At 37.6% G+C, this 20773-nt stretch overlaps 2 protein-coding genes across 5 annotated transcripts in view; both read left to right on the forward strand.

Annotated features, from left to right (window-relative positions):
* Positions 1-4801, forward strand: part of LOC126366220 (proton channel OtopLc-like) — a 136704-nt gene extending 131903 nt beyond the window's left edge. For all 4 annotated transcript variants that reach the window (XM_050009249.1, XM_050009251.1, XM_050009250.1 and 1 more), the window contains one exon: positions 2109-4801. In XM_050009249.1, coding sequence (XP_049865206.1) covers positions 2109-3118 — 1010 coding nt within the window. In that variant the 3' untranslated portion in view covers positions 3119-4801. The remainder of the gene's footprint in view (positions 1-2108) is intronic.
* A 14868-nt stretch (positions 4802-19669) lies between these two features.
* The window catches only part of LOC126366213 (proton channel OtopLc-like), a 62460-nt gene continuing 61356 nt past the window's right edge, over positions 19670-20773 (forward strand). The window contains exon 1 of the mRNA XM_050009233.1: positions 19670-19911. The gene's annotated coding sequence lies outside the window, so the exon portion shown is untranslated. The remainder of the gene's footprint in view (positions 19912-20773) is intronic.

Raw genomic sequence — 20773 nt, forward strand, 5'->3', positions numbered from 1 at the left:
TCATATCCTAAATAAACAAACGTCACAGTTTCTTCAAAAAAAAATTACTTGCCGTAGCTCAAAGGGAAAACCTGATAAAACCGCCATAAAAACATTGGATTAAATTCAAGGGTCAAGTGAAGAATAAATTGGACGAGGGTGGTTCCGAATGAAATTATGCGGGCTGGGGCGAAGGCGCGGCTTCTCGGAGGACCAAGTAAAAAATTGCACACATTTACATATCTACTTACTTATATGAAAATGACGGCATGAAATTTTGTATTTTACTCTACACGAGTCCTGTTTTCCAGACCGTGGTTTTATGTGATTTAAAATATTAGTTTTTTTGTAAATTTACAGCAACGTACCAGCTTGTCACAATAAATGGGTACTGTTAGATAGAAAAGAATCGACCGATCTAATATCGACTGATACGTCACTATGCTAATGAACGTTACAACTCTAGCTTACGTGCTTTGACAGATCTGATTCATACCGCGCATTGAGACGATAGTAAAATGTTTTCTTATTGCTTAGGTTTTTTTTATATTAAGTACCAAGCTCAATTAGTGACTTATACATGTAGATAGACGTAAACTTTTAGAATGTAAAATGTTTAAAAAAATATCCGTTTCATCAGAGTTGGGAAGTCTAGATTAGCAAAAGCGTAGTCCGTGACGACTGTCCCGCACCCCGCGTCCCGCTCGCTGGTTTGCGGCTTTGTGCGGGACTAATTGCATTAGCACTGACCGAACAAGTCCCATTGTGTGTCCCGTGAACCGCGTCACTGTCGTAGAGTTGCCCTCATCCCAGTCAGTTTGAATTTCGAACCAATTTTATACTTTTTTATCACTATGTCCTTTAAGAGAGATTCGTAGTAACTCGATTGTGGAATCAGTGGGCGAATGTTCCATAAACTGTCTGTTGAACTCAAAGCTCGTAGATTTTCCAGCCGAATTCGCTAGTTGCCTTAACCGAGAAGGTAGTTTACGATTGTTAAAATGTGTACCTACATAAAACTATACAGGATGTTAGTGACATCGTAAAGAATACTGAATACTGAAGAATTCTGTATCATCTGATACAGACCATGATTCGGAGTTAATATTTTCCGTCGAAAATTCCACTTGATATCAACTCAGAATCATGGTCCGAATCATCCCTCAAAGCTTTCGTTACGATGCCACTAACATCCTGTATTAAATTAAATAGCTAATATACTTACAAACACACTGACAGCTAACACTGGCGTTTCAAAGTAAGAATAGAATAAGAATAAAAACAAAATAAAATTGCCAGTAAGTAACTAAGTACTTACGCAAATATCTATCACCAATAAAAACATCCATATTGACTAACTACAGATACGAAATAGTAAATATTTACAAGTATAATTATTACTGATTTGTGGATAATAAACAAAAACCAAATGCATATTGGTTTCCGATATACTATCTATTAAAGGGCGTCGATTTGGCGAGCTCCTATCGTAGCGGACCCCGACAGAGTTATGCAGAACCGAGAAACAAGCCCGGAAGGCATTCTGACCTAAATTCTATACATTCCACCGCAGACCTCATAGATTAACGATAAAATATAAATAGTATAACTAAGCGAAACCATTTGGAAAATGAAATCTGTATCGTGTTTATTGCTCACGAAAGATCGTTTGTTATAGGTGAGAGAGTAGATACATTTGTTTCTAGGGCCTACGCGAAGACTGCTAAATTGCGTGCAACGAATAAGTAATTACTTAGATAAATAACTAATAGAATTTGAAATTGTAATAAGACCACTTAGATTGGATCCTTATCTTATATGTCGATTCTCACATAATCTATTTGCTGCATTCCGATGAGCGTCGGCATCGGATTTTCACCAATATGTGTCATTAATTTAGTGCAGTTTTCAGCAACACAGTTGGCTCGGCCATTATGGACAGCGACACGGGTCACCCTCACCACATTATAATACTGGTCTAACACAAAGCTCGGTGAAGCGATGGTACCCAGTTCATCTTACTATGGATGTGTATGGTGGTACCTTTGACCAGTCCAACTAGAGATAAAGACGGTAGCTTGTGGTATGTTAACTAAACGTGCCAAATTTAATTTTTTTCTATATTTCAGCGTTCCAGAAGGCGTTTGCTCCTGGGCTGTCAACGGAGGTGCCAGCGTCACACCCAGCCGCCGCACACTTACGCGTCCCGCGCGGCCTGAAAGGACCCCACCATATCTTCGAGTGCCGGCGCACCAACATCATGGGATCCCTCGTCCAGGATGCGTCCCCCTTCCTCTTCCCATGCACCATTGAATACTCACTCATATGTGCTGCCATCCTATACGTTATGTGGAAGAACATCTCCAAATATCCCTCTAAAGACGTCGCAGCTGCAATCGCTAAAGCCCGCCTCCTCGAAGGCCTGGCGTATAAGAAATCTCCCCATTTATACAGCGTCGACTGCGCCAGAGCACACAAAGGCCTCTTCTTCGGTATTCTAGTCCTAGTGCTAACGATAATATCACTAATTTTATTCTTCGTTTTAGTATCAAGGAAGGAATATGCAACTTTAGCAGTTGTGGAAGTCAATCTTTGTGAATTAGCGTTGTACGCTATGACAACACTCGCCAGTTTGGCTGGCATGGTTTGCGTCAGGAACCTCAAATATGACGGCAACAGAAACCTTGAGTTGGACAACATTCTGCTCGTCGGAGCTCAAACTGGCATGTTCATCTATGGAACCTTCACCATTATTGGCGGTCATTTCACCATTGAAAAGAACACCATTCTGATATTGGTGACAGCGTTGTCCTCGTTGATTCAGACGACGTGCCAGACGATGTTTATATTGGATGCCAGTCGAAGGTCAGCAAAAACCCCAGAGCAGCTGAGGAAGAAACCTGGCAGGGAGATCGTGACGTTCCTCTTGGTCACTAACCTTGCAATGTGGGCCATTAATACTCTGGAGAAGTCTCGCGCGGAGTCGCACCCGGTACAGCTGCATTTCTACGGGCTGTGGGCGTGGACCATCATAACTCACGTGTCCATGCCTTTGGCCATATTCTACAGGTTCCATTCTACAGTATGCTTGTGTGAGATCTGGAAACGTGCCTACAAAATGAAGCCCGCCTACATGTAGCGACCGGCGCACAGGTACTAATGTGCTGTCTCATCAATGAACTATGGTACTCTTTCGATTATCGTAGAAAAGTGAAGTAGTTGGGTGTTAATAGTGCCATAGAGTCGAAACTGAGTGGATACCGGATCCCAAATATATGTCAGCTAGTTGTATGATATTATCACGTGTATAGAACATTAAATATATCACATTTCCCGATATATTGTAATTAATTTGTGTTTATCCGGTGTGCACTTACCTACCCATGTTGGTTTTGAAGTTGACTGCTTTAATGTTAAGTTATTGTATTTAAATATTTTAAAGTGTTATTTATTTGTAGCTTTATTAAACGCTTTAACTACTGATATGTTGATGAAGATATTTAACTAAGACAGTATTTCTGTAGACGGGTTGGCCTTTATTTTAGCGCGTAATTATTTAGCTGTTACTTTTTCTGCAATCCTAGTGTATAGTGTTCTGTTACATCTGTGACTCTAATAATATTATGATGTAAGTTCTTGTGTTCATATTTCGATTCGATTTAAGCGTAATCAGTGAAACAAAAAATATAATGTAACGTTTAGTAGACTTTGCATCTACATTCCACACTATATTTTCGAGCACATGGATTCAAACAAATGTCTTCCAATAGGTTACGTTTTTTTACACATTTTTCATCAAGTTCATCCTTTCTGAAACATTTACCAGCTGTAGTATTTTTTGGAGTTTCATTGGGAACAATAACGTCGACCTAATCATATTTTTTCGAAAAATTATTGAAACCTAAACCGTAATAAAATACGTTTTTGATAAAGCATAGTCTGATCAGATTTTTAGAGATTTGTAGCAATATTTTTGCGATGAGAAAGTAAGTAGTGTCAGTATTTTGGATAAAGTTTTTAAACTGTAGCGTTATATTAAGTACCGAGGACCCAATAGTTAGGCAAAAAGTAACACCATATTTTATATTATGAAGTAGGAAATACGGAGCTTATTACCTGGATAGTCCGATAGAATGAGTAGATCTTTCTGGAGTCTTAGCCAAGTTGCAAACGATTACGAAAAGCGACAGTATAATGTCAAGCCTATACACTGTCGTTTTTCGTACTCGTTTGCAACTTGGTTAGAACCCTTGAGTTGGTAACACAGCATGATAGATGATGACTATGTTTTTGATAGACTTAGCTATTTCGTCCAGTGTTTTACGCATTTTAATTTTATATGCAGTTTTATTTACAAACAGATGTAAGTATTTTACAAATTGTAAGAAGTTGAATGTAAAAAATATTCCCACAAAATTATTATTCATCTCCTTGAAAATGTAACCATTAACGAAAGTTTCTATTATCTATGCATGTTCTAATTTTGAACAGGGGTTAGGAAAGCCTCATCGAAACATTTCAAATTTGACATTTGCGCTTATAAAAGTAAGTGCGCAATGCAAACAAATGTCAAATAACAATATTGATGTTGTAGTTAGATTGCTTCGATGTGGCCTTTTTAACCCCCCAGATAGCTATTTCTTGTAGGGTGTTCTTGCTCAAATAGCTGAAAAAAGACAAATATATGAATAATGTATCTTTATTAATATACTATGAAAGGAAAGATTAATTGATGGAATTGTAGCAATAACAATAATTGTACACAAATATCTTGTTTTTGAGTACAGAGTTGTATTGTCATTTTCTTTAGAAGTAAGATTTTTGTAAGCTGTTTTTTTTGTATTTAAAGTTAGAAAACTTTTAAAAACAAATAATGCGATTCCCAGTTTTCAAAGGTTTCACAAAACGAAATGATTTGATACTTTTTTATATTTATTATCGATTATACATATTAGTGGTAGTTCTTTATACAATTTTATTAATTTAGTGTAAAAATTGATTATGAATTGTAAAATAAGCTATCTTCTTAAATACTCAAATATGACAACTTTAGCTTTAAAATTATAGACTTTGTGACATACCAAAAGTTTTTAATATTCTTTCATTCCTATTCGATGGCTCAAATAATATTTTGACAGATTTTGACGAACATTAAAAATAATAGTAGGTACTTAGGTATACCTCAGTTAAGTATAAGTAATTGGTGCTGATTCTAGCAGACACCTATTTTAAGTTAGGAATAAGTATGTCATGTTCTTATCCGCCGAAAAGGAAAGAGACGGGTAATCGACAGGCTAAAAACGTGGAACACACGTCAATTTTAAGACCCATTTAAATTTTTACGTTGACGTAAGTATATCGTGACAGAATTCAATTGACAGCCCACGTCAAATGGGTAACATACCAACAAGATGCTCATTTAATTCGGCATATTCAAATCCAAATTCAAATATAAGTAAGTACTTTATTGCACCGAAATAGAAAAGAGGTAAAAAGGATTCGACCTAATCCGGTCGTTTCGCCTTGTCGCCTTGTTTCATTTGGTCTTTCATTTTAAAATTAACAGCATCATTCATTTCTTTTTCGGCGGATAAGAAATGACAGACCAGTTAACAAGTGATAACTTAAAATAAAATTAGGAGGTGTCTACTAGAATCAGCATTATTATTTTGATTAATTTGACAGCTGTCAGAAGAAAAGATATTCCAAATTTAAATTTCGACCATAAAAAGAAAAAGTTGAGTTTAAATATGTATTACTTCGACGTAGGCTGGCCATCTTTTTGTTTACTGTCAAAATGATCAATCTATATTTAACGATTTATATTGTACTGTCTAATAGTTCCTCTCACGTTTTGTTTGTATGTTTGTTAAATAATTTAATATAAATGTATGAAGTGCAATCAATGTCGGTAGATCTCCTATCTCCTTCTCCCTCTAATATAAAAATATTACACTCTCTATCTACTCTACGTTATACCTAAATAGGTGCCTATTGTTTATGTAATAAAGAGGTTAAGTATAATAATTTGCTAAAAAAACGGGCATATTTGATTTTGTTAGAAAACTTGTATAAAACATCATTTTATGTTTTACTTACTACCAGTAGGTGAGTAATTCAATAATTATTATTCTTTTAATGCGTGTTTTATTGTAAGTAGAAACAAGTTGTTTCAAAAATGTCAAAAATAAACAAGAATACTTTAGTAATGCCTAAAAACAAATGCGATCACTCAAAAGTGGCAGATGCCCGTTTCTTTTGCAAAGAAGTGTAATTTAAAATTGATTTTGTGCAAAATTACACCAAATATTTGTTGAATGCCTTCTGTTTTAAGTCCCATACGGCATTTTGTAAAATAAAAATAAATACCTAGTGATACTAGAATAACTTTTGATTATATATTTGTGAACCTATTTATTTGTTTAGCGAGATTGTGAATAGCTCTAAGATCTTCTTGGATGTTTAACGTTTACAAGCGAATAAATCTTCTCGAAACTCAAATGAGTTTGGTTTTATTAGTTAGTTCTACTTCACTTCATCTACTTACTTCACTTCACGTTTTAATGTTTACGGCTGCATCGTTTAGAAACGATGATTCTGCCAACAACGTCAACTGAACTGTACTGAAGAAAAAACTTTACGATTTAAATAGTCTAGTTTCCAACTAGTCAAATCAGTTACTTTTTACTAAACGTCAAAACACGAAATTACTACCTATGGAATTTGTATGAAAAGCACACTGGCGTCATAGAAAAACGTGATAAAATGTCGGACTTATTATTACGTTTTTCTTGATTAAAATTCATAAATATTTTAAAAGAAAAAAGAAAATGTTCAACGTTAGTATTAGATCTGTCTTTAGTTAAAAATCAAAATTTCATAATTTATCTTGAACCTAGTACCTACACGAGCCAATGTTCGGTGGGAATTCCAATGGGTTTTATTAGTCAAAATAAATATTTACTTGACAACCTAGTCAAATGAGATACTTTTTATGAAACGTCAAAACGAAAATTTTCTATGGATTTTTTTATGAAAATACGGCCGTGTTACGTCAAACGTCATATTAATATTCGTTGAATTAAGTTGAATATTAGTAAAATTTTAGGTACTTACTTAATTCATAATTCGAAAGAAGACAAAAGAAGAATGAGATTGATTCTGCATCATCTTAGTCTGGCCTCTATATAAGCGTCAAAAAATAAAAATCACAATTATAAAAAAGACCTAAACTCTGATGCATAACCATCTAAATAAATCCTCAACTAAGAACATAAATGTATTCACGATCACCCTTCCAGCATTCAATACCCACTGATTATACGATGTATTGAATACCAACCAGACCTTGTAATAAAATTGACAGCTTTGTCTCTGTGTCGGTTACGTGAGCGTTAGAATGCGCCTACGCTTCCATTTAAGCTGCCGACCGTGACAGACCTACTGTGCACTTGAGACATTACCCCGACTGCTTTTTAATGCTAATTCTTGCTGGACTGTGGCTATAGAGCTCAATGCACATAGAGATGGAACCGGGGGAGTTGGTTGTCACTTACTCAGAGGTGAAGGTAAATATCATGTAACCCACATACCCGAGAAATGCGTTTCGGAGGTTATTTTTTTTAACCTTTGATGGGTTTGCTCTTGGCCCAAGACTTGCTCGAAGGCATTGACGAGGCCTAAGATGGAGCGAGCTCTCCCAGAAGGTGCCTGTTCACTCTGGCCTTGATCAGAGCTCTCAGCGCTCCCCATTTGTCCGGCCAAGTAGTTAATTCCATCTGCGGCAAATCTACAATAAGTCACATCAAAAAAAAAACCGACCTCGAAAGCACACGGGTTATATATGCATTCGGAAATACAGAGACGGCAGGGAATTCCACTCCTTAGGAGGTATGTGACCTAATCTGTATCACAAAGTGATCACAACTGTCAGACAGGCAGTTGCTTCTGTAAAAAAACCGGACCTGTCAAATTTTCAGGATAGGTAAGCGAAACCTGTGACAAACGGGAGATGGATGGACGGGTACTGGGGAGTTGGGTAGGATTAGTAAAAGTGAAATATGCTCTGTTATTTTTAAAAACGAAATATTTAATCCGTCTACGTCATTAGTCAACACGATCACTGCAATGCCACCAAGTTATTTATCTTCAAATCCAGTAAACATTGTTTCGAGATAACTTATCTGCGGTCATACTTGATAATAATAACCTTTCTAAGATAACGTCTTTATTATAGAGCTATGTTGTGTAAGGAGAAAACTAGGGAGGAGTGATAATTTGTACCTACTGCACGGCTTGCCATGTATGTGGATACTAGGCTACTAGGTACCTATGATTAAGGGTAGACAAACTGCTCCTTATTTAGAGTAAGCAACTCTCACCGCAGTATCACTTATCTGGTCAGCGGGGTCTGCATAGTAACCGTGCCGCGCGCGGCGCGAATCATATCGAGGGCTTCGACCAACAGGTGTACGGCGTTTATCCGCGTAGATAGCATTTGCTGCGTCTATTGGTCGAAGCTAAGGCGCGGTGGCCGTGCACACCCCACAGCTGTACCCATTCAGTCTTCTATGGTGCATAGCTATTACGCACTTACGCTCCTTATTATGGAGTGTCTTGTTTGTTGTTGTTGACTTTTACTTTGCTTACGTGGTAAACAGATTGAGAGGTTATACATGCTATAATATAAGATGTAAGTTGCGTGCCTCATCAGCGGAGGGATTCGTCGATATAATTTGAGAGTGATATTTTAATGACGTTTTCTGGTGACAATTGGCTGTGCCTACCGTCGCTGATGCAAGTGGTTCATTTTCTCACAACCTAGTGAGAGAAGAAAAAGTGTGAAAAATTGTATCTTTTTCTTTCTACTCGTAATAGGCAATGCTGAATTTTAAGGTTATTTTGCAGAATTTCCAAGTACACTCTCCAAACCAATTAAAGCCTGCACGTTTCCCTCTGCCTATAAAAAAGTGTAAAAGTGGTTTCTAATTCTAATAAAGATAATCCTTCGCAACATGGACATATCTGGTAATCTTAGAAAGCAGGTCTATGAATTACATCGACGATGCATCCTCTAGACTCCTTATTACAGACGAACGGCTTCTGTCAGAACGTCTGATTAATAGATCAGGATATTACGTGCCGTTTGACGACCCAAATAGCAACCTTTTAGGATCTTGAATGAGCTTATCAAAACGCAGCGGTGTCCGCTTCTTCAATTACCTGAGCTAGTTAGCAGAATAAATTTCATCGAGTTACCAAACATACGCCACTTTATTACAAAACAAAGAATATAGATTTAAAATATAGTCTGCGCTACCTTGGTAGCGCACTTGTCCCGCGGCCGCAGATTCTGCATAGTTATTAAAAAAAAAAATCTTTATTTTAGATAACAATGATCCATAATTTACATAATAAAACATTCATTCAAATAACTTAAAATAATAAATAAAATAAAATAGAATCAGGTAAAACAATTAAAATCAATTAAAATATAAGACAACAATGACCACAGAATATTAACAGTACCTTCTCACCGGCATCGATACAGGCACATGTCTGTCGCAGCAATGCCGGAGATAAGGACAGTCCAGCCTATCGCCGATCATTTACTTACGCCGATTATTACGACTTGTCAATCTTCTTCTTTGCGAGTCGATGGCGATCGATATTATTTTTTTGCTGACCAGTAACGACGACACGACCACGACTACTACGACTTGTCAATTAGTTCTATTAACTTTTCGAACGCCGGAACGCAAATCTCAACCAGACACAATGTAAAATCTATTGTGCCGAGGCAAATGAGAGGTTAATCCGTGGACTTGTTTCGTGACGCGGACTATATTTTAGTATTTGTTTTGTTATAAGGCGTCAGGTGTCTATTTGATTGTACAGTCGATAGATGAAGGCAATTATAGACAGGTCCGATTACTGTCTGCTTAGCGAGGACGCATCAGTTCCCGCGAAACGTAGGTACCTTCTCGTAAATTATTATCCCATCAAAAATATAAATGTGAAATGAGAGCCAAGTTCAATATTATGATATACCTATGCCTTGTTTGTTGACTTCAACGACAGAAGAAGTACGATTTTTGGACGTTAATATGTAAATTTAACCGTTTGAGATGTGTTAATGAAATTTAAAGCACATTATGTATCTCGCAAGTCTCAATATATGAGCGAAAGACACGTGTATGTGAAATCATTTTTGAATTATGAAGGGGCAAAATTGGCTGCAAATGGTTCGTGTAATATTACACACGGTGCTGCTCGGCAGTTCTGTTAGTTGCTGAACTTGGCTTGACACGCTCTCGTGTTTAGGTTTAATTGAACGTCTGTCTTCATTGCGAAAGTCAGCTTATTAGCGCCAAGTCTTGAAGGATAATAATTATCAGTCATTAAGGATAAACACTTCTCTTTAACTGATTCGAACTGCCTATTTCACCGTCCCTTTCCTTTTCGGTGGATTAGAAAATGACAGGTTTCTGGTGGAATCCGTTTGTGTCACAAATATGCATACCTAATTTGTATCTCTGGACTTGATCTTATTATTATTTAGGTATTTATTTGATCGTTTACGGCGCACAGAAAAACACAAAACACAATATTTTGTCAATAATATAAATAAAAGACAAAATGGCACAACTTATTTTCTTCTTCTATCGTGTGGGTTGTGAAGTAGATGACCAATCTCATCAACCCTGGTAAATACGTAGTCGTTACTTGAGTCACGCCCGGGGCCTTTGGCGGCTCAATAATAACCTTTGCAACAAATTTTTGAAAGATCTTTTATTATAAGTAAATATTATTTTTTCAAGATCTTATTCTATTTGTGAATATTCACTTTTTATACTTTCTGTATCTTACTTTCTCCGATCGACTAGTCTTGTGGAATACATAATGCTCTACTCATCTATAAGCTTTTGAACTGATTCCATTCTAACTTTCTGATACATAACCATAACATAACCAGCCTATATACGTCCCACTGCTGGGCACAGGCGTCCTCTAAATCAACCGGAGGGGGTATGGAGCATACTCCAGCACGCTGGAGGTGTTTTTACGGCTAATAGCCGGGACCCACGGCTTAACGTGCCCTCCGAAGCACGGAATCATCTTACTTTTTCGGACAATCAGGTGATTCAAGCCAACTTTCTTATATTAGATTATGTTTGTCACACCGGAGAAACTTCATGAGAGATAGATTACTTACCAATAGTAATAATCGTAAAATTTTATCTAGTAACTATATCCAGTCTCAGTATAAAGTTATAGAAACTAGAGAAAATTTAATTAAGTATTTACCTTTCGAATGCCGGAACGCAGATCTCAACTAGACACAATGTAAAATTTATTGTGGAGGTTAAAATCTGTATCATACAAACATTTAGCAACAATAAAGATGGGTTCTGGCAAGAATAAGCCATAAAAAACTTGGGTGCGGGACGATGCAACATCAACGGGTACGGTCACGAGCATTAATATGTATACACTTTGGTACGATGTCACATTAACTTTTTTGACAAATTGAACTGTAAGTGTGGTATTAATAAACCAATCTCAGCTTTGAGACTGGCCTCAAAATTATGTCAATGTGACAGTTCGCATATAAAAACAGGGACTTGAGCATGATCTTGAGGGCAGTCTCAGCTGAGATTAGTTTATTAATACCAACCTAAGTCTCACTAAATGTCAAATATTATGTAAGTGCGACTGTACAAACTACAAAATGTAATATCGAAACTGTATCTATCATTTGAAATAATGGTGATGATTCTGAAGTATTTGATGAGAGTGGAAGAAGCGAAAGTGGTAGTAGAAATTCCGTAGTCTCTGTCTACCCCAATGGGAAATAGGCGTGATCTTTAAAATAAATAAATAAATAAAAATATATCATTTTTTCAAGTTTAGTTTGATAGTTATAATACTTATCTATGTTAATATTATCAGTAGAAAAGATTTCTAATTTTGTATTATGTTTGTATTGAATAAACTCAAAAACTACTGCACCATCATCTCACGCAAGTTGTAAGAAACTGCAGTAGTTTTACTTTTTTAGGCGGATGAGACGTTCGTTATTTAAAAAATGACGATTCAAAGTGTAACTATGTTACCTACTGAATAAAGATAAATATTTAAATTTGTAAGTATATTGTCTCGGATTGAAATCAGTACAAGTTTGAACACGCTATATGGGAAATGAAATATTAAAACGCAACGAGTCAAATCGCTTAGGTGTAAAGTAGCTGTGTTTTGGAGTGTACCCCTGTCCGGGTATCGATCGGTGTGGCTTGGGGGTCCGCGCTGCAGTCTATACATTGCATGAGTCGGGGAAAACATGGAGCTATGAATCAAATAATATTAAAGAAAAACCATATTAGTTCATATAAGTACATTTATATCGACAACGTTCATAATCCGGCCAAGTAGTTAATGCCATCTGCGGCAAATCTACAATAAGTCACGTCAAAAAAAAAAAACAACGTTCATTACACACTTACATTCGTTTCGATTATCTACCAATTACTAGTATTTATTCAATACGACTAATATAATTAAATGACGAGGTTGCTGAGGGTTGAGGTGAAGTACCAACCTCATTAACCCACACGATAGAAGAAGAAGATATAATTAAATATCTGTAGTTCAGCCTCCGTGGTCTAGTGGTTAGAGCCTAAGCTCACGATCTGGAGGTCCGGGTTCGATTCCCGATGGGGACATTGTCGAAATAACTTTGTGAGACTGTCCTTTGTTTGGTAAGGACTTTTCAGGCTTGAATCACCTGATTGTCCGAAAAAGTAAGATGATTCCGTGCTTCGGAGGGCACGTTAAGCCGTTGGTCCCGGCTATTAGCCGTAAAAAACACCTCCACCAACCCGCAGTGGAGCAGCGTGGTGGAGTATGCTCCATACCCCCTCCGGTTGATTGAGGGGAGGCCTGTGCCCAGCAGTGGGACGTATATAGGCAGTTTATGAGTTCAACCACGACCAATCCTTTTCGCTCCCGATCGTCAACTGTCTTCTTTTCTTGTTTTTTCTTAAAAATGTCCGCCATTATGTTTCTTTTTAAAGGACTGGACCATAGAGTTTTGGCCAAAGGAGTATTTGCTTAGTTCTGCGACAACATCAACCTCCTTAGTTTTTTATTTGTTGTTAGCCGAGACTTGACTAGCCCGATGATACGGTACTGGATCAAAGTACATCGGGAATCAAATAAAAAATGATCGCACCACATTTATTTTGTGTTGTTTTAATTTTTTTTTGTGTTATAGACGGTAGGTACTATTGTACCTTTAAGTAATTTGTATTATACAATTATATTTATAATGTAATCATTGGGTTTTTACCTTTAATAAAAACATTTATTTATCATTATTTATTATTATTATTTATTCGGTTACAAATCACTTGTAACTATTTGAATTACTTGGAAGTAGGTACAGTTAGGTATTATCTTAAGTGCAGTTTTGAATAACACGGCCACCTATCACGTTGGTCTGACTGTGTGAGTTATGGCCCTTAGTGTTGGAGCATTGAGCTACCCTTGGCTTCTTCGACCAAAATGTTCTGCACAGTTTGTCAACTACCAAGGCACACTCGCTATTGATTCCTGGCTCCTAGTTGCTCCCCGGTGCATCTCAACCCCTGTTTTGATCTGAGACACCCTCGCAGGCGGTGCATACGCCCATTAGTTATGCACTTCTCCACTTCTCAACATTTAACTTTGCTTTTAAACTTTGGTGATAAGTACCTAGGTTTCTGACCGCGACTTCGCGTGGACATCGATTTTTTCGTCCTATCCTGAAATATTCTATTCTTTTGAAATTCCTACCTTATTTTTAAAACACTCTAGGGATCTGCTGGTTCCTCTGATTAGTCGCCTTGCCAATCTGTGTTTCAGCACCGGGATATTCCCATATGTTCTTAAGCGATCTATTGTTACCCCTGTATATAAGAGTGGAGACAGAGACGATGTTAATAACTATCGACCGATCTCTGTGCTGACCTCCATTTCTAAAGTCATTGAGAAATTACTGAATACTAGAATAGTAAACTACTTGATTAAATACAATATCTTATCATCGTCTCAATATGGTTTTAGAAAGGGATTGTCAACGAATGATGCTGTTACCGAGCTTACAACAGTTATAACTAGGGAAGTTGACCAAGGTAACAAATGTTTAACGGTCTTTCTTGACCTCAGGAAAGCTTTTGATACCGTTTCTGTCGCCATTCTTATACGCAGACTGGAGGCTATTGGTTTCCGTGGCCGGGCCCTCTGCCTACTCAGTAGTTACCTTCAAAACAGAAAACAAGGGGTAAAAATTGGCAACCTGCATAGTGAAGAAGAAAGGGTAACGTTTGGGGTCCCACAGGGCAGTGTTCTCGGTCCGACGCTGTTTTTGATATATATAAATGATCTATGTAACCTTCGAAGCGTCGGAGGGAGGATACTGTCCTATGCAGACGACACGGCTATCATTTTCACTGGTAAATCCTGGGATGCGGTTAGGGTGGCGACGGAGGGAGGACTGGCAAGGGTTAGTTCATGGCTTAACGAGAATCTCCTCACACTTAATACTCTAAAAACTAATTACGTATGCTTTGCCCCGTACGATAACTCACAGCCACCTCCTGGCTTTGAAATTAAAATTCACTCCTGTTCATACCCTAATTCTAACACTATATGTCACTGCCCAACTATACAAAAGGTCGGATGCGTTAAGTACCTCGGAGTTATGGTAGACCAGAGACTAAGCTGGCATCCACACCTAGAAATGACCATCAGTAGGGTAAGAAAGCTCATATGGGTTTTCAAATCACTGAGACACGTTTTGAGTAGGGAATTAATAAACAAAATCTACATTGCTCTGGCCCAATCGGTTATAATATACTGTATCACAGTGTGGGGGGGAGCGACTAAGACAAACCTTTTAGATCTAGAACGTGCACAAAGATCCTTGATTAAAGTCATGTATTTTAGGCCCTACAGGTTTCCTACTAAAATCCTCTACGATACATCCAAATTGCTCTCCGTTAGGAAACTTTATATATTAAACGTTATTCTGAAATATCACAAAACGTTACCTCTTGATCATAACAAACTTCAGAAACGACGCTGTGATCTCGTTGCGCCTTCCTGTCGTACACGATCGGCCTTTGCCAGGCGGCAATATATAGCTCAAGCCCCTTATGTTTACAATAAAATAAATCGTGCATTAAATATATACCCCATGCACACATTCAGATGTAAGGAAACAGTAACTGAGTGGCTAAGTACTCTTACGTACGATGAAGTGGAAGACATCTTTGTGAGACTGACCTAATAGGTGCCCACCCTGTACGTGGTCTTGTACCGAACCCAAGGAAGTAAAAACCGTAGGGCGTACAGGGTTGACGTAAATATAAGTCTGTTAACAACGGGTAGTGATAGACACACACCCACAGACACACACACACACACACACACACACACACACACACACACACGCACGCACACACACACACACACACACGCACACACACACACACACACACACACACACACACACACACACGCACACACACACACACACACACACACACACACACACACACACACACACATACACACACACACACATATACACCCACACACACACACACACACACACAGAGAGAGAGAGAGAGATCACACACATACACACACATGTATTATGTTTAATTTACCTAAGTTTTACTTTAAGACAATATAGTGTAAATCAAATTGTACTACTGGTTGCGTTGGAAGAGCGAGGCATTCCCATCACAAGTGTCATCTGACTACTTTTAGGGAAGCCCCTGTAACTTGTTTGTTATAGATTTACAGAAATAAAACCCTTTTTATTTTTATTATTTATTTATTTTTATTATTCTATCGGTTTTACCGGGTGAGAGCCTTCAGCGCTCCCCGTTTGTCCGGCCTAGTATTGAATGTGGGTTTTCCTACGATGTTTTCGTTCACGATCACTGAGCAAATTCGAATATCATTGGTCTATGCTGGGATTTGAACCTGCAACCTCAAATTGAGAGTCGAGCGTTCTGCCAACTGGGCTACCGCAGCTACTGAAACCTTACTATAGTAATGCATGAAAATGCAGGAAAGACGCAATATATCAAACTTTATTATCTCAAAAGTTTGAAGTTCGAGTTGTTGTCGTTTGTCCTAAACTTTGGAAACCGCTTTCAGGCTACAAAGTGGATTTAGCCACCCTTTAATTCATAAAAGTTACTCCATCTATACGTACCCATATTACCACTCGCTATTAGCAAAACATCATCCCCTAGCGTTATCCCGTTTTTCACAGGGTCCGCTTACCTAACCTGAAGACTTGACAGGTCCGGTTTTTTACCAAAGCTACTGTCTGACCTTCCAACGCGAAAGGAAAACCACCCCAGGTTAGGTCATATACCTCCGAAACCTGTTTTTCAGGTATGCGGATTTACTCACGATGTTTTTCTTCACCGCTGAGCACGTCATAATCATTTATGATGCAAATATGAATTCGAAAATCGATTTTGAAAATCATAGGTTTAAGCCTGGATTCCAACCTTATAGACGTAGTCATCATCACTAATTTAAGAGCGACGCTCTTGTCGGTGTAACATCCTCCATGGCACTTTTTAGGGGAAAATAGAGCAGTGGTTTCCCTCTTGCCTTCTGCCCACGACTACGATGGACGACGATTCTGATAGCTACTTATATCCTACTTATAATTTTAATTGATTGTCTTTTTATTGTTTCTTTTTTCTACCTAAAGCTACTGTATAATTCTATTTAATATCCTCTAGCCCTCGTTGACAATTACTTTCACACAATATCTCAGGAAGAGGAAATGACTGAAAACCAGCGCTGGATGGCGCCATAACATGGCTCCATGGCAGCACAACCTGAGCCATTTCCTTTTTCCCGTATTCGCAATATTCATAATTACTTAGTTTATATAGCAAATGTAAATTGTTACTGGCAATAAATTTATTTTATTCTTATTATTATTCTTATTCTGATAGTCGTGTGGTATGTACGTATGGTATGGTAGTGGGCTCTATTTTCCGCATTTAGACACAAGGATGGCCTCCTTCTCCTATTTAAGGTTCAAGCTGATCAGTTTTCTTGTGAAAAGCTTGGATGTTGACCGATAGACATAGTATTTCGGCGGATTTCACCAGCCGTGTTGTAGCTGAAAATCAGCGTTTTGTTCGTGAGAGCAAAAACTTGCGCTGAGCTATGACCGATTTGCGCTGCTACAGCACACATACATACCTGGCGTGTTTAATACAGAGCTTCGTCTCTGTTGATTGGTTGTCTGTATCTAATCTTTTTCTTTTTGTATGCATGTGTGTCTATAGACCAAATAAATGTTTTTATCTATCTATCTATCTATTATTCCTTATTCTATGCTTTTACTGAGTCAAGCGTTCTTCGGATTCAAATAGACTTTCACGGAATAACACGCACGCTACAGCAAACAAACAAACTATTATAATATAAAATGCGTCTATTGATACGTGTGGTTGAATGTAAAGTGGACTGTGTCGGTCTATCTCACCTTGTTTTATTTATAGCTGGCTAATAATAATGTTGCCAATGACATTAACACTTTCGCTCTGACATTAGTGGGTCACATAGTACCCACGGATTTTAACATAAATGCATAGAAAGCACTGCTTTATCCCCCTCTAACACATTCATATGTTAAACATAACGGTGGTCCTTTGTATCGTAGGCGATACGTGTCATTTTACGTCAACCTTTTTATTGACGGTTTTGTATTAAATTGTTTGGCAGTAGAGTATATTTTCCTCGACTATTGGGTAGTTTTCTAAGCCAAAGATGTATTAATAAATTCCGATTACTAAATAAAGGCAGGTCTAAAGGTGACAAAAAACGTTTTCTTTTTTCTATTTAACTTATTTATGATTTTTAATAAAGAAAACATTATAAATAAGTGAGACATTTTGTTACGTTTTTCTATGACGTCACAGGTTGTGTCACAAATTCCATAGTAATTTCGTGTTTTGACGTTTAGTAAAAAGCAACTGACTTGACTAGTTGGAAACTACTCTATTCATAGTTCTAAAACTAACTCCTTCTCTTTCTTATATGCGTCGTAAGTGAAAGATAGCACTATGTGTAGAAATGTCATACTAAAATCTAATCTACCTACATAACATAAGTAACGGCCTCTGTGGTTCAGTGGTTAAGCGTTTGGGTTACGATCCGGAGGTTCCGGGTTCGAATCCCGATGGGGACAAAAATCACTTTGCGATCGTAATCATAAGATCCCTAGTTTGGTTCCCGACATTACAGATTGTCCGAAAGCAAGATGATCCGTGCTTCGGAAGGCACGTTAAGCCGTCGGTCCCGGTTACTACTTACTGATGTAATTACGTAGTCGTTACAAGAGTCATGTCAGGGGCGTTTGACGGGTCAATAATAACTCTGACACTGAGGTTGGTAGTTGGTAATCCACATTATAACCCAAACGATAGACCTTCTTATTGATTTCGTCCATATAATTTACGAGTACACCTACATAGATCATGTTACTGACTTTCATTATTGAATAGATAACTCCTACGCATTGCACCTACGTGTGGTTGTGTGTTATTATATTAAGCAATACTTACTTGTATAATTTAAAAACATAAACATATAAAGAACCTATAGATACAAGGTGTTAGAGACACCGTAACGAATACTGAGGGGATGATTCAAACCATGATTCTGAGTTGATATCAAGTGGAATTTCCTGTCAAAAAATTCATGAAAAAATTAGTGTCTTTTTAAATTATTTTCAGTTCCATACTTTTGCAACGGGAAATTCCAAAAATTATCTCTCAAAGCTTTCATTACGATGTCACTAACACGTTTACTTCCTATTGCTAGCCACAGACCTCCCCTCAATCAACCGGAGCGGGTATGGAGCATACTCCACCACGATGAAAGTGTTTTACGGCTAATAGCCGGGACCGGCGGCTTAACGTACCCTCCGAGGCAAGGAATCATCTTACTTTTTAGGACAAGCAGGCGATTCAAGCCTGGAACGTCCTCAACAAAGGATAGTCTCGTCGACAAAGTGACTTCCACATATCCCCATCGGGAATCGATCGCGTTATATATTATAATGTAATTGAACCATTATAGTATGAACTTTCCTTGTTTACAAATAAACAGTTTTGATGATAATATTATTTCAAGAGTCTTTCTACTGTAATTTTGCTGGTTTAAGTTCAATTGTTGCTTGGATCCTCAGCGCTCCCCATTTGTCTGGCCCAGAAGAGGCGAATGCACGATAAGTAAGTATAGTGGTGTATCTTTCCGTTTCATTGGAATTTTCTAATGATCATGATGATGTTTCATTAGAAAACAAATCATTAGAGAGTATCTTATTCTTGTATGTGTACAATACAATACACTTTATTGCACCAAAATAAAAAGAAATAATTGTGTATAAACAATTTGTATTCTTTTTCTATTTTATTTTTAAGAATATTTGAATTTGAGTTCTATAAAAATGTAAACAAAGCAATTATAGGTGTAGGTAGAGTTCTATAGGAGAGGAGGGTTGGCTGGCGCGTCTGGTGCGCGTGGCACAATGGGCCCCGTAGCGCAGTTATGTCTGTAGGTATACTGATCAAACGACGCGCGGCGGCGAGTTTGCGCCGAGCATTGGACTTGAGCGCGCGTTTGCGTTTGTAATTCGAACGATTTCTGTTGTTGTTGCCAGTGCAAAAAAAGAAATAAATCATAAATGCGGACAGTTATTGTTATAAACTTTTGAATTTCGAACACGTTTAAAATTGCCACCGAACAAGTTTGGTACGTTTCTGTGGTTCAGTGAGTGTACAACCCTGGATAAGCACAATGGAGCTTTTCTGCTAGTAATTTTCGTCGCAAGAAAATGAGAGCGTAAGCATTGTGCTTTGTTGTTTTCATTAGACATGCGTTTGAACTGAGTAGGTATCTACTATCTAGGTGTCGTGAACCATACATAATCATGTAAGGTCACGAATTATCTGAATTCTGAATCACATTCCAAAACTGAAATGTGTCATAGTTATATGAAATACCTATGGGGCAAAATACCCACAAATGGGCAACGTGCCCATAGCTGTCTAAATATAGGGTAAAAAACCAATGATGTTAGAATATGTGATTAGAATGTTTCATAGTTATATGAATACCTATGGGGCAAAATACCCACAAATGGACAACGTGCCCATAGCCGTCTGAATATAGGGCAAAAAGCCCACGATGTTTGAATATGGGGTGAAACCCCGCGAATGGCCTCCAACCGCCCCTTACAGCCATCCCTGTCCACCTGATTGCCTTGATAAATTCATCTGATTACCTGATAAATCACCACAACGATATTACCTACTGCAATGTTTTACTGTTTGTTTTACTATCCGTTTTACTGTTTACTGTCTGTTGTTCTCTTTATCGATTTGTATCGGATAATACAAATATAGCATAACTGATATCTAAGTAATTAGGAAAATATATAAGTATTATAAGACTTAACTGAATATTCTTCCTGCACATCGACAGGAAGTCTGATAAAACTGTTGTTGATTGTTATACCTGAAAATACACTGTTATTTCTGCTCTGATCTGTTTCTGAATAATCTGAATGTTCACTGATTTCTGTTCTCTGTTCTAATGCACCTTCTTTTGTTCTCTGAAAATTATTTAGTTTTTTCGTAATGACAGCCCGCCAAAAAGCATCAACTTTTTTCTGGCCAGTGTTATTATGACATATATAACCTAC

The sequence above is a fragment of the Pectinophora gossypiella genome, chromosome 4 (genome assembly GCF_024362695.1).
Source record: "Pectinophora gossypiella chromosome 4, ilPecGoss1.1, whole genome shotgun sequence".
In the NCBI taxonomy this organism is placed as follows: domain Eukaryota; kingdom Metazoa; phylum Arthropoda; class Insecta; order Lepidoptera; family Gelechiidae; genus Pectinophora; species Pectinophora gossypiella.